Source organism: Coturnix japonica, chromosome 19 (genome assembly GCF_001577835.2).
Source record: "Coturnix japonica isolate 7356 chromosome 19, Coturnix japonica 2.1, whole genome shotgun sequence".
NCBI classification, from domain to species: Eukaryota; Metazoa; Chordata; class Aves; order Galliformes; family Phasianidae; genus Coturnix; species Coturnix japonica.
Window position 1 is genome coordinate 5,763,519 of NC_029534.1, and position 14,178 is coordinate 5,777,696.

General features: G+C 50.0%; 1 protein-coding gene and 1 long non-coding RNA gene across 10 annotated transcripts in view; one reads left to right on the top strand and one right to left on the bottom strand.

The window, feature by feature from the left end:
- Positions 1 to 10,253, top strand: part of RPH3AL (rabphilin 3A like (without C2 domains)) — a 26,047-nt gene extending 15,794 nt beyond the window's left edge. For 7 of the 9 annotated variants that reach the window (XM_015880710.2, XM_015880709.2, XM_015880701.2 and 4 more), the window contains 3 exons: positions 3,425 to 3,532; positions 3,703 to 3,834; positions 8,669 to 10,253. In XM_015880710.2, the coding sequence (XP_015736196.1) occupies positions 3,425 to 3,532; positions 3,703 to 3,834; positions 8,669 to 8,703 (275 nt within the window). In that variant the 3' untranslated portion in view covers positions 8,704 to 10,253. Of the gene's footprint in view, positions 1 to 3,424; positions 3,533 to 3,702; positions 3,835 to 4,006; positions 5,045 to 5,417; positions 5,579 to 8,668 lie in introns of those variants that run through there. The other 2 variants (XM_032448513.1, XM_032448514.1) reach the window with 2 other exon arrangements.
- LOC116654259 lies at positions 5,996 to 14,105 on the bottom strand. Its single transcript, XR_004309353.1, has 3 exons — positions 14,075 to 14,105; positions 6,947 to 12,770; positions 5,996 to 6,386 (listed from the first exon to the last, which is right to left on the bottom strand). It is a non-coding gene; the product is annotated as an uncharacterized LOC116654259 (long non-coding RNA).
- Between the last annotated feature and the right edge of the window lie 73 nt (positions 14,106 to 14,178).

The window sequence follows — 14,178 nt, forward strand, 5'->3', positions numbered from 1 at the left end:
AAGGCTTCTCTTTAGGCTCCAACTAGGAAAGCACTCCCAACCCGACTGTAACTTTTGTAATTAAAGGCAAATTAGATCAACAATAGGCGGTTGTGCTTCCCTCCAGGAGACACTTGGAAGGGGCTGTCTTAGCAAATGAACTGATTGATGAGGCATTCTGTGTGCACATGATGAAGAAAACATCACGAGTCAAAGATCTTGAGCTCAGACTTGTCCTGGGTTGTAGCTGAGCCTTGTTTTGGGGGAATACCTTCCCATAGAAGGTGCAGGTGGGGACAATACAGTTGCCTTTGGTAAGCTTTGGTGTGAGTGCTGAGCTGTCTTTCTCCCTGTGCTCCAAGTTTTGGCTGGCTGCTGTTTTATGGGTGGGATGATACTGATTTATGGGCTTATTTTGTGGTGTTTTCTTCCCTTATTGTTCTCTACTAGGCTGTCTGTCCTCTGGGTGGCTTCCAGTGGACATTGGTGGCTGTAATTCATCCCTGGGATACACAAGCTGGGAGGTTGTACATGTCACTCCTCCTTTGAACCTGCTCTTTGGCTGTGATGAGCAGAGGAGGTTTTCCTTCTCAATGTAGATGTGATGTAGCTCTGTAACGAGCAATATGAGGAGAAGTAATGGCCTCACATTGCACCAGAGAGGGTCAGGTTGTATATTAGGAGTAAGAGTGGTGCTGCAGTGTCACAGCCTCCCAGGGAGGTGATGGGCATCTCTGAAGGTGTTCAGGAACTGCAGGGATGTGGCACTGGGGGGACGTGGTCATTGTACATGGTGGGGTGGTTGGGGTCGGACCTGGGGATCTGAGGGGTCTTTTCCAACCACCTTAATGGTTCTGTGATGTCCCCTGGAGAGCCCAGGAGTCTGGAGCAGTGATGTCCCTCTACATGCAGCCTTTCAGCAGGGGCAGGATGACACTTAAGTGCCTCTTTTTTAGGGGAAGTGATGGTTGTGGTGTTCAGGAAGTCCCCACTGTGCCTGCTGCTGCAGGACTGAGGGACTGCAGGAATGTGCCTATTGGGAGCAGAGCCAGCCCACCAGGAAGAAGTTTTATTTTTATACACCCATTATTTCTCTCGCTCTCGCTAACGCTGGGATTTGCCATTGCCTTGAGTTTTTCTGTAATAAACAAGCAGTTGCCATGGGAACTCTGCTATTAGTTAAGGCACAAATGTATTGTCGTGGGGAGAATAGCAGTAATATTTCTGGTGCTGGGGGAGCAGCTCTGCTCCATGTGGTGGAATGTGGGTGGGATTCTGCACCGGGTCAGGCGGGACGGGGAGCAGCCAGCAGCAGGGCTCCAAGCTCTGAGTTCTGCAGGAGGATGGGAGGCAACTGCATGGAAACAGGAAAATAAGGAAGCATGATCCCTAAGCTGTTGCAGTGCTTGGCATGAGGACTGCATGCAGCCATACTCATGCCAGATGCATGCATTTAACACAAGAGCTGAACCCCAGCTTATTTCTCCCTTCCCTGGGTGCTGCCTCCCCAGCCCAGCTGTCCCCATTGCTCCCTGTGCTGCTGGAGGCTGAGCTGTGTTGGAGGGAGTTGTTCCACTGTTGTTCCCAGCTCCATGGGGATATTGCTTTTGCTGCAAGCTGAATTTTGGCTTTTTTAGCATTTATTTTTTTCTAATTATTCTTATTTTTATGAGCTTTTTTTCTCCATCAGCTGGAGATGGAGGGGAATAAATCTGTTCTGTTTTCTAAAAGTACAGCCGTCCAACGACTCTTATTGATACATCAGCAACTGCTGGAGGAGCAGATTTATGACTTCTGGGCTCTGGGAAGTGCCAGCAGAAGGTCTGGGAGCTTTGGGAGAAAAATTACCTTAAAGGGAGACATCGGTGCAGTGGGTAAAACACATTTCTATTGGCAGCAGAGGAAATGAGAGCAGGCAGGGCTGCTCCTGTGGTGCAGGTGCCTCCTTGTCATTAATATCTTTCTCCTCTTGTGCTGGACCACTCTGAACTGCTGAGTGGCAGAAGGGTAGGCAGCTAAAGTCACCTCTATTGATTCATTGGGGCCTTCTCTAAATAAATCCTGACTTCCAGCATTTTTTGAGAGATTCATGGAGGAAGGAGCTGTTGGGAAGTGATGGGTGTTGTGAGTTCTGGAAGCAAAAAAAGAAGAGGATTGGAGTCAAGATCAATCTGGATGCCTACCTGTGTAGGACCTACTGTAGGGAGCCTGCTTTAGCAGGGGCTTGGAGTGGGTGATCTCCAGAGGCCTCTTCCAACCCCTACAGTTCTGTGGCTCTGTGAGTGCTGGGCTGTGGTAAAGGGTTTGCAGCTCAGCAGGCTGCATGTTTAGTGCTGATGAAAAGAGGTGAACTGACACCTCTACCTTTGCAACCACAGCCCTGCAGCAGCATGAATCCAGGCTGTACCAGTTACAAGGTGCAGGGGCAAAGTGGGTACCTCCATCCTCAGCCTCAGCACTTCTGTTCTGAGATCAGGCTGTTAGTAAAGCCTAGGAGCTGATGGGAAACACCTTTCTCATTTTGCACTGAGAGCTGGCAGCCCAGTTATCTGTAAGGAGGGGAGAGGTGCTCACATAACAGCATGGAGAAGTGGAAGCAAGTTGCTGGTCTGGGGGTTGTGTCTGTTTAAATGAAGCTGTCAGCCTTTGTAGAAACCATGGAGGGCAAGAAGCAGCAGGAATAGGGCTGGGATTCATGGAAGCAGAGAGACCTTGGAATGGGAGGAGAGTCACCTTGAGGAAGAGGAGATGCTGTTGCCTGGGGGGCATATGAGCTGGGGGGCATATGAGTAATGTAGCTCTGGGCAGCATGCAGGGAGGGATGGGCTGATAAGGTTGGGTTCTTTGTGTCATCACTGTGGGGTTTTCTTGTTTGATGTGCTTTGTATTTACCTGGTGCCTTCCTTTTAGATCTTGGAGCCTCTGCAGGGGTTCTGCAGCTTAGAGGAGCCCAGGGCTGGATCTGCAGCCTGAATTACCAACTATAAATCCTCTTGCTGTGGAGCCAGGACCCTGCCTTGTACCCAGTACAGCCTTTAGCATAGAATCATGGAGTTATTAAGGTTGGATCAGGCCACTAAGATCAGACAGCAAATTGCAGCAGGAAGGGGCTCTGTGGTGTGCATGTGAGTCAGTGGGAGCAGTGAGATCCTGGATGGGACCACGAAGGGAGCATTGGTGGTGTGTGCACCTGCTGCAGGTGCTGGCACCGCTGGGGTGTGTGCTGCTGAGCTGTAAATCATCTGGAAAAAATATGCCTGGTGTTTGAGAGGAAGCACAAACAGCTGTGGGAGAACTGCAGGTAGCTCTGCTTTTGGAGAGGGAGATGTGATCAGCGAGTCAGCATTTGTTCGTGTTTTATTTGGATCCATCTGGCACCCTCTTGGTAAGTGTTATGAACATTGTGAATAACTGTCTCTCTCCTCCCCCCTCATCTTTCCCACAGTGGTTTCTAGCGACAGCGACTCAGAGCTCAGCTCTTCCAGCCAGGAGGACAGACCTTCATCTGCAGGGTCAAAAGACTCTCCAGGAGGAAAGCAGCAAGCAGGACAGGGTGAGGAGCTAACGTTCCATATGGGCTTTGCCACTTGGCTGCCACTGGTTGCAGGGGGCTGGCCTGTTATCACTCAGCAGCAGTGGGTTGGACTGGTGGTGGGTCTCTTAGGACCTGGTCCCATCTGCTTCTTTCCCTGCTAAACTCCCTCTCTCCGTTGTGTCCCACAGTGCTCTCCAGGGAGCCCGGCTCTCCCATGAGGGTGTCTGGGAGCCGCAGCAGTGCAGGCAGCGAGCAGGGAGAGAGCTGCCATAGTGACCAGGCAGCAGATGAGCATGACAGCAGCGGCAGCAGAGCCCCAGGTAAGCAGAGCATTCCCTCTGGGGCATGTCCCTGACTGGGGTCTGCCGTCCCCCTAAGCTGAGCCCACTGTGAGGTGCAGCTCTGTGGCCTGGCATCATCTCTCCCTGCTGTGCTGGTGGCAGGCGCTGTCACGGTGTTACAGCTCACTCCTTCCCTCCTCCTGTTGTGCAGAACCTATTCTGCAATGTGAGTAATGGCCCGGAATTAGAGCTGCCTGCAGCCAGCCCAGGGAGCACCAGGAGCCTCGAGCTGTCCCCTGCAAGGAGCTCACATCTGCACAAAGCAGAGCACAAATCCAGCAGCTTTATGAAACTGAAGGAAATTCTTCCTAATGTTACATAGCTCTTAAAGATGAGCGTGGCTACTTCCAAAGATCTGCAGTGAAGGGGGAAAAGAATAAGACACCTTTCCCCCTTGACAACCTTGGAACAATTAAGTGACTGCAAGAGCAGAGCTGCCATCACATCTGATCTGGAGCAGCTGAAAGAGATGCAAATGTGCTCTCTCTGCAGTTCCTGCTAATGTATTCCATAACCCTTTGAGTTATCATTTAGCACTGCTCCCTCCAGAGTGCTCCTGTACCTTGTGAGCTGCCACTGCTTTGTTCTTAAGCCCTTCTTGTGCTGCACGTGTTGGGGTATAAATTGGATTAGGGAGCGCAGGTTTATTTATCCATGGAGCTGTGGTTCCCCTCCCCATGCTGCCTGCCAGGAATAGCCAGCATCAACTGAAGGCAAATTTCAGGGATTTGCAGTTCTCTTTAATTTTAGGGGGTGGTTTTTGTTGTTTTTCTTTCAAAGCAATTCAGCTGAGTGGTACTTTTGCTCCATCCATCCTCTGAATTACATTGCTGCCCCAGACCGGTGGTTTATTTTTAAGCCCTTGCTGGCTTTAGGTTCCCATAGAGTGCTGGTCTGTGGGCTGCTCTGTGGGACGGAGGGCTGTGTGACCCTGCTGGTGGATGTTCTACTTTGTGGTGCTCTGTGGCTGTGCTGTGATGCGGGTGATGGCTGTTTTGGGTGCTGTCTGTACAGGGTTCAGCACTTCGGAGCTTTCCTGCTGCTTGAGCTGGCTGCTGCTTGGCCATGACGGTGCAAACAGCAGCTCATAGGCAAAGCTTGGCAGAAGGAGTCAGTGCTTTCCAGTGGGATCACTCATTGCTGGCAGGAGGGAGCTAAAATGCCATGCAGCGTGGATGTACGTTAAAAAACCTGAAAATTGTGATGCTCGCTTGAGTCGAGTTATAACAGCCCCTGAAATGCAGAGGGCACCCTGCTGGGGAGAGGGTTAAATCAGCCACAATACTGGTGGAGAGCTTCATTCTGGCTGGGGCTGTTTATGTCCCAGATGCTGCAGAGGGGCTGCTCAGCCCAGGGCCTGCAGGTGGAGGTGCATCACACCTTGTGCTATGTGGCACCATGAGGATGTTAAAGGCAGATCTTGCTGTAGCTTCTTGTCTCTGAAACTTTGTAGTGCTATCTGGGGAGCAGTTTTTGCTTTATATTAGCACCTCAGGTGTTGTTTTGGTAGTGATTTTCTTCTTCCTTCTCATTCTCACCTCTGCTCTCATTCTGTTTTCAAGCACAATGTGGCAGAACCATTCAGCACCCTTAAATCTGAGGCTGTAGGGAGTGATGCTGCAAGCACAGTCCTGAGCTTTTCAGGTCCAAAGGCCAAGACAGCAATGTGGTCACGCAGCCAACATGGCCAAGGGAAGACAAGGAGCTGTTAGGAAGAGTTCTGCAGGTTTCCAGCACGGTGCTCCAGCCCTGGATTGGTGAGGCAGATAATGAAGCCTGGGCTTTGTCATGGAGTGACTCACTGTCAGCGCTGCACCGGGATTTAGGCAACCTCAGCCCTTGGGCCAAACTTGGAGAAGAGAGCAGTGAGTTGAGAAGCTGCCAGAGGCTGTTGTGTTTTTTTTTTACTGCTTGTTTTTAGAGGCGTTTTCTGGGTCCTGATGTCTCTTCTCATTGTGAAGCTCCAATTCCTGCAGGTGAAGACCTGCGGATGTGCCCTCCAACCTTAAGCACTGTGCCTGCTCTCAGGCTGTTCTCCCTCTTTCTGTGGCTCCTGCCTTCCTTTCCATTGAGCATCATGGGTGGATGGATGTAGGGGAGGTCATGCACTGGTTTTGCTGAAGAGTGTTTTATCATGAAGAGAAGGAAAATTGCAGATAAGAAATGCCTGTTCTCCCTTTCCCCCTTCCTTGCCCCTGCCTGGCTGGGTGAGACTCCTTTTCCTTTGGCTGCACAGCTGATGTGTTGTTCCCTTAATGGGAGAAGAGCAAAAAACCTCCCTGTTCTTAATTACGACGTTTTTATTAACGAAAGGGAAAATTAAACAGCATTAAACAAAGAAACCAGCCGTATATTTTGATGGATTTCATTAGCCCACGGAGAGCTTTTAATGGAGATTACAGCTTTGGGTTGGGGCTTGGCTGCTGCATGGAGCTGATTAAGAGCACAGGGGATCGGCTGCAGTTCTTTGGTGGGTCCTCACTGCAGGGCACAGGAGTGGGTGAATCCCAAGTGGGGGTCACTGAGGTGGTCTGTGGGCAGAGTAAAGTGAGAGGGTTTGGGTTGCAGGGCTGGAAAAAGGTGTATTTTGTACTTCCCCTCGGTGTGGCAAAGCAGCCACAAGACGAGCTAATTAGTAGCACGCATCTGAGTGCAAATCACAGTCTCTCCATCTCTGCTCCTGTGCCAACATGTTGTCTAAATCATTAATACTTAAAGAGCGGTGCTGCAGCTGGCGGTTAAACAGAGCCACATAAAGTGTATGGGAGCTGAGCACTGATGGCAGAGCCAGGTGGGCTCTGAGCAGAGCCCTTCTCCCCATGCACTGAAGCTGCAGCTTGGGGTGCCTCTGCACGGGGCTGGGCAGGGAGCACTGCTCCATCACTCATCCATTGGGGAGATTTACTCCCCACCTTTCAGGAACTGATTAGGTTTAGGAAGGAGGTGGTGTCACTCCCTCTATGCCTCTGTGCCTCATTGGTTGGGGTCAGGGTCAACATGCATGCTGCTAATACAGGAGATGGGCAGAGCTGCCCTGTCTCATTGTGGCAGGGAATTCTCAGACCACGTTTGAAGTTTAAAGCATTACCACCTTCTTTGCCTTCTCTTCTGTCTCTCAGGATGCCTGGTTTGCTCCCTCAGGGATGATGGGGAGGTAACATTTCATTCCATTCATTCCATGCAGGGGAAAAAAAAACAACAACAAAATTATCTTGAAATTAGTTAGGCTCTAAATGAAAGAGTAATTTCTGTAATGACTTTCTTGGTGACAGTCTTTGGGGAGGTGACTTTTGTTTTCCTGTGCTTGGCAAGAAAGTTGCTGCCATCTCTTCCCCATTTAATTGCTCTCCCACCCCATTTGTGTCCCGTTGTCATGGGGTTGAGCCTTCCTGCTGCTGAGGATGAGCCAGTCCCTCTTCTGCAAGCAGAAAAGACTGAACTGTGCCTTCATGGCTGAGAAGCTTTGAGCTGTGTCTGCCTTCCCCGATCGGTGCTGCAGAGCACCAACCCACCCCGCTGTATTGATAAATAAAACATGTCTTCCAGTAGTGACAGAGCTGGGAAGTGATTCAGGGTTTGTGCTTTAGGTACAATGTGCTGCTTAATAGGAACCTCAGAAGAAGCCAATGTCCCCCTTCCATGCTTTAAGGAATTAAAATGCTTTCATTTTCCAGTGGTAGAACCAAAACATTTCCAGCGCTTTGAGCCTTGCCTTGAAGTCAGGTTCTCAAGCCTTTCTTTGCTTAAAAAATAAATGAATTACTTTCACCATTTCTGTAATTCTCCATGGAGTTTTAAATTGAAGGCATTTCCCTTGAAAACAGAGGAATGACAAAGACTCATTCTCTCATCTCTTTCACACAATATATCGGGAAAGAAGTCTGCAGCTGGAGATGAAGCTCCTGTTTTTGTGCCTCTCCCATGCAGTGCCTAGTTGTCTCTCCTTGAACCAGCCTAATTCATGTCCCATTCAGCTCAGAGAAGGGCCCTTTGGGCTCCATGTAGAAGAGGGAATGGCCTCAAGTAGCCACTGTGGAAGCTTCAGATTGGATATTGGCAAAAACTTCTCTGAAAAGCCACAGCGTGTTGGCACAGCTGCACAGGGATTTGGTGAGGTCCCCATCCCTGGAGGTGTTAAGAACCATAGGGGTGTGCAAAGAAGGCTGTGGTCAGTGGGCATGGTGGGGTTGGACTTAGGGATCTGAGAGGTCTTTCCCTACCTGAATGATTCTGTTATTCATGAGCCCTGTTGCCCTATGCCCATCATCCCACACACATGCTGGCCCAGCTGGGGCAGGGTTGGCTCCCTGGGTGCTGTTTGGAAACCTCAAGGGCTGAGTTTTGGATTTCTGCCTGCCCTGAGTGATGTACCAGAACACCAGCTCCATCAGCACCGCTTTTTCTTTCTCCTCCTTTCCCAATTTGCCTGTCTTTTCTTTCTTTAATAAAGTTTAATGGGCCCTGACTGCTGACAGCGTGCAGAGTAATGATGCACAGACATTCTCTTCATTATTATTTTTAGGAAGCTCTTAAAATGGCACCGAGGAGCTAAAAGCAATCTCAGATAACTTTTATCAACTCTCTCCACTCTTTCTCACACAAAGAAGGGCAACAAGGCAGTCAAAGGGGCTGGAACATAAGAGTGGGTGACAAAGCAGTGGCACAGCTGCCCAGGGAGGTGGGGTGTCTCCATCCTGCAGTGACCACTAAGGACTGTGGTCACTGCATGGACCAGGATCAGACATGGGAATCCCAGAGGTCTCTTCCAGCCTTAATGATTCTACATTAACTTCTGCTTGTCTTTATTTTGAAGGCAAATGGCGCACCCACACCAGAACACGGTGCTGATGGAGGTGAAGATGGAGCTGAGCTGCCTGAACCCAACACTTGCCCCCTCCTGTAGGCCTCACTATGGACATTGCCCGGTGCCAATGAGGACTGTGATGAAGCCACCTCTGCCCAAGCACCAGCAACACAACAGCACACATCTGCCTGTCCTCCCTGCCCCAATGCCCTGCCTCCTGTTTTGGCATGGTGAAGCAGCTTCATCACACCCTGCACTGTAGGCAATGCAGCAGGACCAGGAGCAGAACACACGCTGCAGCTCTGGGTGGGAGAACACCCCCCCTACACACACACACACACCCACAGCTGGCTGCCCAAATCAGCTAAAAGCTTTTCAATTACTTTACCTCTTTAAGCTCTGCAGATTCTCCTCCCACGTGCGCACCTTGTAATCTCCTGCACAAACAGGGGCCTGTGTTGTACCTTTTTCCTGGAAGTCTCGAGCATCTGGCTGTAGTGGTGGTGTCAAGATGAGTCAGGCTGAGAGCTCTGCCCCAGTCCTGCTGCTTTCCTGGGATGGACAATCCCCCTCTAAGACCTGGCTGATGAGAAGAATCAAATTACCCGACATTTCCAGAGCAATTAGATCCTTAAAGGCTTGAACAAAAGCTCACTCGAAGCAAGTAGGAGTCTGTGCATTTTGATGAAATGCTTTAGATCTGACCTGTGTTTTGCTGAAGAAATGAAGGATTCCAAAAAGTTCCCTCTTCAGTCGTGGATTTAAAAGCAATTCGTGCCTGTTAATGTCAGCCTGTTCCCTTGGTTATTACTCTTTTGTTCAGTACTCTTTTGCTGCTGGGCTCTCCGTGTGCATGTAGTATATGCTCTTACAAATGGCTGCAGTATGAAGATAAATGAGATCGGGTGCTGGAATACTCTAACAGGAGATTGGAAATCAATCCTTGACTTTCTTTCTAAACAAACCTGGTCCAGCAGAGCACTGTTCCCCTACTGCTTTTCCAGCTAACGCTTCTGGGAAACACCTTCCAACTATTCCTCCGTGATGCTTCTGCCCTTTGGTAAATGAAGGTGAAGCCTTTGGGTGACATAGATTGCAGGAAGAGAAATGTCTGGACATGGATTTCACAGCTTTGGTATTGAAGAGAGCAAGGGATGAGCTTGTTCTCCACTGAGGAATGCTCCCAGTGATGTGGTTGTTAAACCTGGTCATCAAGACCATTCTGCCATCTATAGGAAGATTCCTCGTGGGTTAAGGGAAGGATCCAGCCCAGGAGAACATGACCTGGTCCCATCCCAATGGGACTGATGCACACACTCAGCAGCGTGCATATCATTTCTATTTTAAACATCTCCTTCCCTTTTGTTGCAGCTCTCTCTATTATTCTGTAATTCTGGTTGGAATATTGTCCTAAAGTTGCACCAGTTGATGTCTTTTCACTTGGCTCAAGGGAGGCAAGAAGGGCTCAGCACATGGTGCTCAGTCTACTCCAGTTGTTTGTGTTGCTTTTATTGTTTTGTTGTTCTCATCTCCCTCCCTTATAACCTTTATGTAGTGTTTTACTACTGGAAACAATAAAGCTTTAGCTCTGGAACAACTGCTTACCATTTTTGAGACAGGAAAGCACTTTTTCCATCCCCAGGTTGCAGATGCTCTCCAAATCCTTTGACTGGCTCCAGCAGGGAAAGAGAGCAGCCCAGCCATGGAACAGTGGTTCACACAGCAGGAGTGTAATTGAATTCTGCACTGAAAGTTGTCCTCTGTTGTATTGCCCCTCTTTGGTGCCTTGGCACAGGTCTGCTCCTCAGCCCCTCTGAGAGAAAAGGTTTGCCATGTTGTCACTGAGCATAAACCAGCACTGGATGTCATCCTGTCAAGTGCTGTCCCTCGGCTTTCCAACACTTGTCACTTGCTCTGGTTTGGCAGTCAGCTCAGGGTAGTGTCTCTGCATTGCTCACTGAGCATGCACAGCCCTGGTTGCTCAATCTTCCCTTCCACCCTGCGTTCAGCTTCAAGATTTCACATGGCTTTTCCATCTGTTTGGCTTTTCCCATTCTAAAAGCACCTCAGTGTTTTCTGTTAGGATTGTTTTGCTGTGGAGCTGCTGTTAGTCCAAGGATGGAGAACTCCCAGGACCCTCCATCTCTTGTGCCGTTCTGTCCACGCTCTGCTTGCTGTGACAACAACCAGCATGTGAGAGAGTCAGCTGTGGGATCTCAGAGCTGAAAACACTGGGTGTGAACTGCCAAGTTCAGGTTTGCATTGTGCAGCTACAGACTGAAGGGAAAGGGAACCCTTCCTATCCAGGAGCTGCACATGGTTCAGCATAGTGGGGCACATAAATCCCAAATGACATTCAGATGGTGTGATGGAAGGTTAGGAAGCTGCAATCAGTAACAAGCTTTCCAGGAGGCACAAGATGCCAGGTGATGGGTGAGTATCTCACAGGAGGCTCCTCTCTAGAGCTGTTGATTCTCATTCCTGACCACAGGCTGATTAGCAGTATGTTCAGGTAGCACTGAGATGCCTGCGATGCTCGAGAGGCAGAAGATGATGCTATTGCAGCATACACCCACAGCAGCCTGGAGGTGGGAGCAGGACGTGTGCTGCCTGCCAGCACCCAGGCAGCCCCATACCCAAACCCCTGCTCTGCACCTTCACACTGCAAAACTAATTCCTCTTACTGCCTTCATAGCAGAGAACCAACAGAGCCAACCCAGCTGTGTGACACCAAGGTTCTGTGCTTTAGTTTGAAGGCATCCCCATTGCATTTCTTTTCCTTCCCCCAGTCACTGCCTGGCACTTGGAGCTGCTTGTATAACATTAGTATGCATCAGATATGCAGCACCTCCACCCTTCCCCACTCTCATCACTTGGCTGGGGGAGAGCGAGAGAGAAGCACCAGGGTACTGCCAGTGGGCCTCCCCATAAGGGCTGCAGCTCCGGGCAGTTCTCACTTCTCCTTTCACGCAGTTACAGACTCCTGCCCCATCCTGCTGTTCAACAGGAGCTGCTGCTGCCTCTGGGCTGGGTCTGCACTGTGGCCATCCTCACACTGCCTCAGAGGATGGAAAAATAGACTGAGAAATGCAAATGAAGGCTGTAAATCTTCTTGACGATACCTGTTTAATTAGCATCACCGAGCTGCCTTGATGTAGTAAGTGCTAAGTAGGAAACACCAATTTCTCCCTGTTTTGATGGCAGATGACTTGCGAGCTGTTTGGATTCCCACCTTGTGACTGTTTTTTTTCCTGCTCTCCCCATAATTGCTGCTTGCTATGCAAGGAATGAGCTGCCAGGCTTATCAAATGCCTCTGCACCAGGAGGAGCTGCCCCAGCCCTTTGCACACCTGCATACACAGGACCTAAGGGGCTGCAAAGCTTTTTTAACACACCCAGGACCCCACTGCAGTCAATGTGGTGCTCTAAGGGTGGCTCCTGGGCACAGCTGCTTTCTATGGATCTTTTTAACACCGATGATGCCTTGAGCTATGGGATGCTTGGCCTTGACCTGCTGGAGCTCCCAGCACTGCATTGCACTGCTCCACACTGACCCATCTCTGCAGGAGGCAGCAGGATTAGGATGATGGAGTGCTCCAAGGGGATAAACAATAATGATGCTACATCGGTGCCGCCCAAACAATGCCTCTCTCTTTCATGTTTTCTTTTTCTGCTCATTTGCCATTCGAGTGTAATAAGATCAGCGCGGATAATTTGTGTATTCATACGGAGCATCATTTTCCCTCCTGTGCCTCACCAGCTGCACTGCAGTCAGAAAGGCAAATGCGCACTTGCTTCGGCATGGTTATGAATGGGTGCATCTGTTTCTCAAAGGCAGGGAGAGGAGAGCAAGAGGGCTGCAAAGGGAAGGCAAAAATCAGATGTAGCCCATCTCAGTGCCTCTGGGAAGCGTACGGGACTCTGATTTTTGCAGCATGCTTCATATTGGTGTTTGGTGCCAGTTCTGCTCTTACCATGGTGACTTGTCTACTCCATGCAAGGCTTCGGGAAGAGCTGGGCTGGGCTCTGACCTCCCCCAAGTACCAGTAGCTGTGTCCCCAGGTCTGTGTCCACCAGGCTCTGCCCCAGGACCCTTGCAGCATCCCCAGCACTGCAGAAGGAGAAGCAGGTTGTGAAGCAGCAGGTTTGATTTACTAGGCTTGCCTCCCTCCTTTTTCTTTTCCGAGATGTCCAATGCAAAGGGGAGGGAGGGGAATGGGGTTAATTTGCTGCTGTTATCTGGTGCCTCCAGCTGGGAGCCATTCTGACAGCCCCAGGCTGATCAAACACTCCAATGGTCAGCATCCAGCATCCCATCTACACAGCCATAAATCACATAGGTGCTGTGCCCCACATCCCAGCAACGATGTAGGAGTGCATCCCCTGTTTCTGGTGCCGTGCTCCCATCTTCACTGCCTGCAGCCCTCAGTATCTGGTGGCAGCCATGCAATCATGCTCTTCCTTTGGGCCAGAAATTCTGGTTTTCTTCCTCTCTCCCATTAAGATCGGGTCTGTCTGACCTCTCAGACAGGTTTGTCTCCATTTCTCATACACAAGTCCAGAAGTTTCCAGGTACTGAGGCTGTTTTGAGGTGAAGTACCATGCATGCCAGCAAGAGCGTGGGCTGCAAGCTCACCAAAGCCACGTAGAGCTCCCAGCTGCCCTCCAGCCACTGTTCTTGACATGTTTGTTTAAAGTCTTGAAATATCCCCCACTTTAATAGCTTGGGTCATTAAAGCAGAGGGATGCTAACTGGCAGGGTCTGAAGGCTCAGCGGAGGCTTAGAGCAGGTGGGTGGGAGATGCTGTGGCTGAGGCTAAATTCCTCTGCTCTGTGCTGCAGCACCAGGGCTGTGCTTCTTTGCTGCTGGGACGCAGTGCAGCACAACATGCTGGGAAGTGGGGTTCTTCTTTTTCTTTGCTTTTCAATTTCTTCTAATCAAGAAGAAAAGATAAGACAAGCAGATATCTCTAGACTCTGTTCACCCAAACCAAGTACATCAAGCAATGGGATTGGAGAAGCTCTCCTGTCTACATGGCAGCATTGTTACCTGCAGCAGCTGAGCACTGCAGGCTGTACTCACACTCTTAATCCCAATAGCCTTCCATGTGAAGCTGTGTGCATCTCACAGGCCTGCAGATAAGCCCCTGTTATTTGCAAAGCATGCAGTGATGTCCAGGCTGCAGGTTGCATCTGGAAATAGCCTGGACAGAACAAGTTGGTCCTCTTGCCCAGTTTTATCAGTGTTTGAAATAACCCAGGAGGAACACAGTAGCAGCTTTGGACCAGGGCTCTATAGTGTGATAGAAATTACAGCAATACCAGCAGGGTGGCACAACCCCAGGCTACAGCAAATGAGAACAAACACCAACAGAGCATCCACAGAAGTACAAACAAAAGAAAAACTCTGCTTACCTTTGGAAGGCCTCTGGTAGGCAGGGATCTCCAGCAAGATACCTTCACCTCCACTGCCAGCCCTTAAATGAGGTCTGGGAAGGGGTGGATCCTGGCTTTACCCC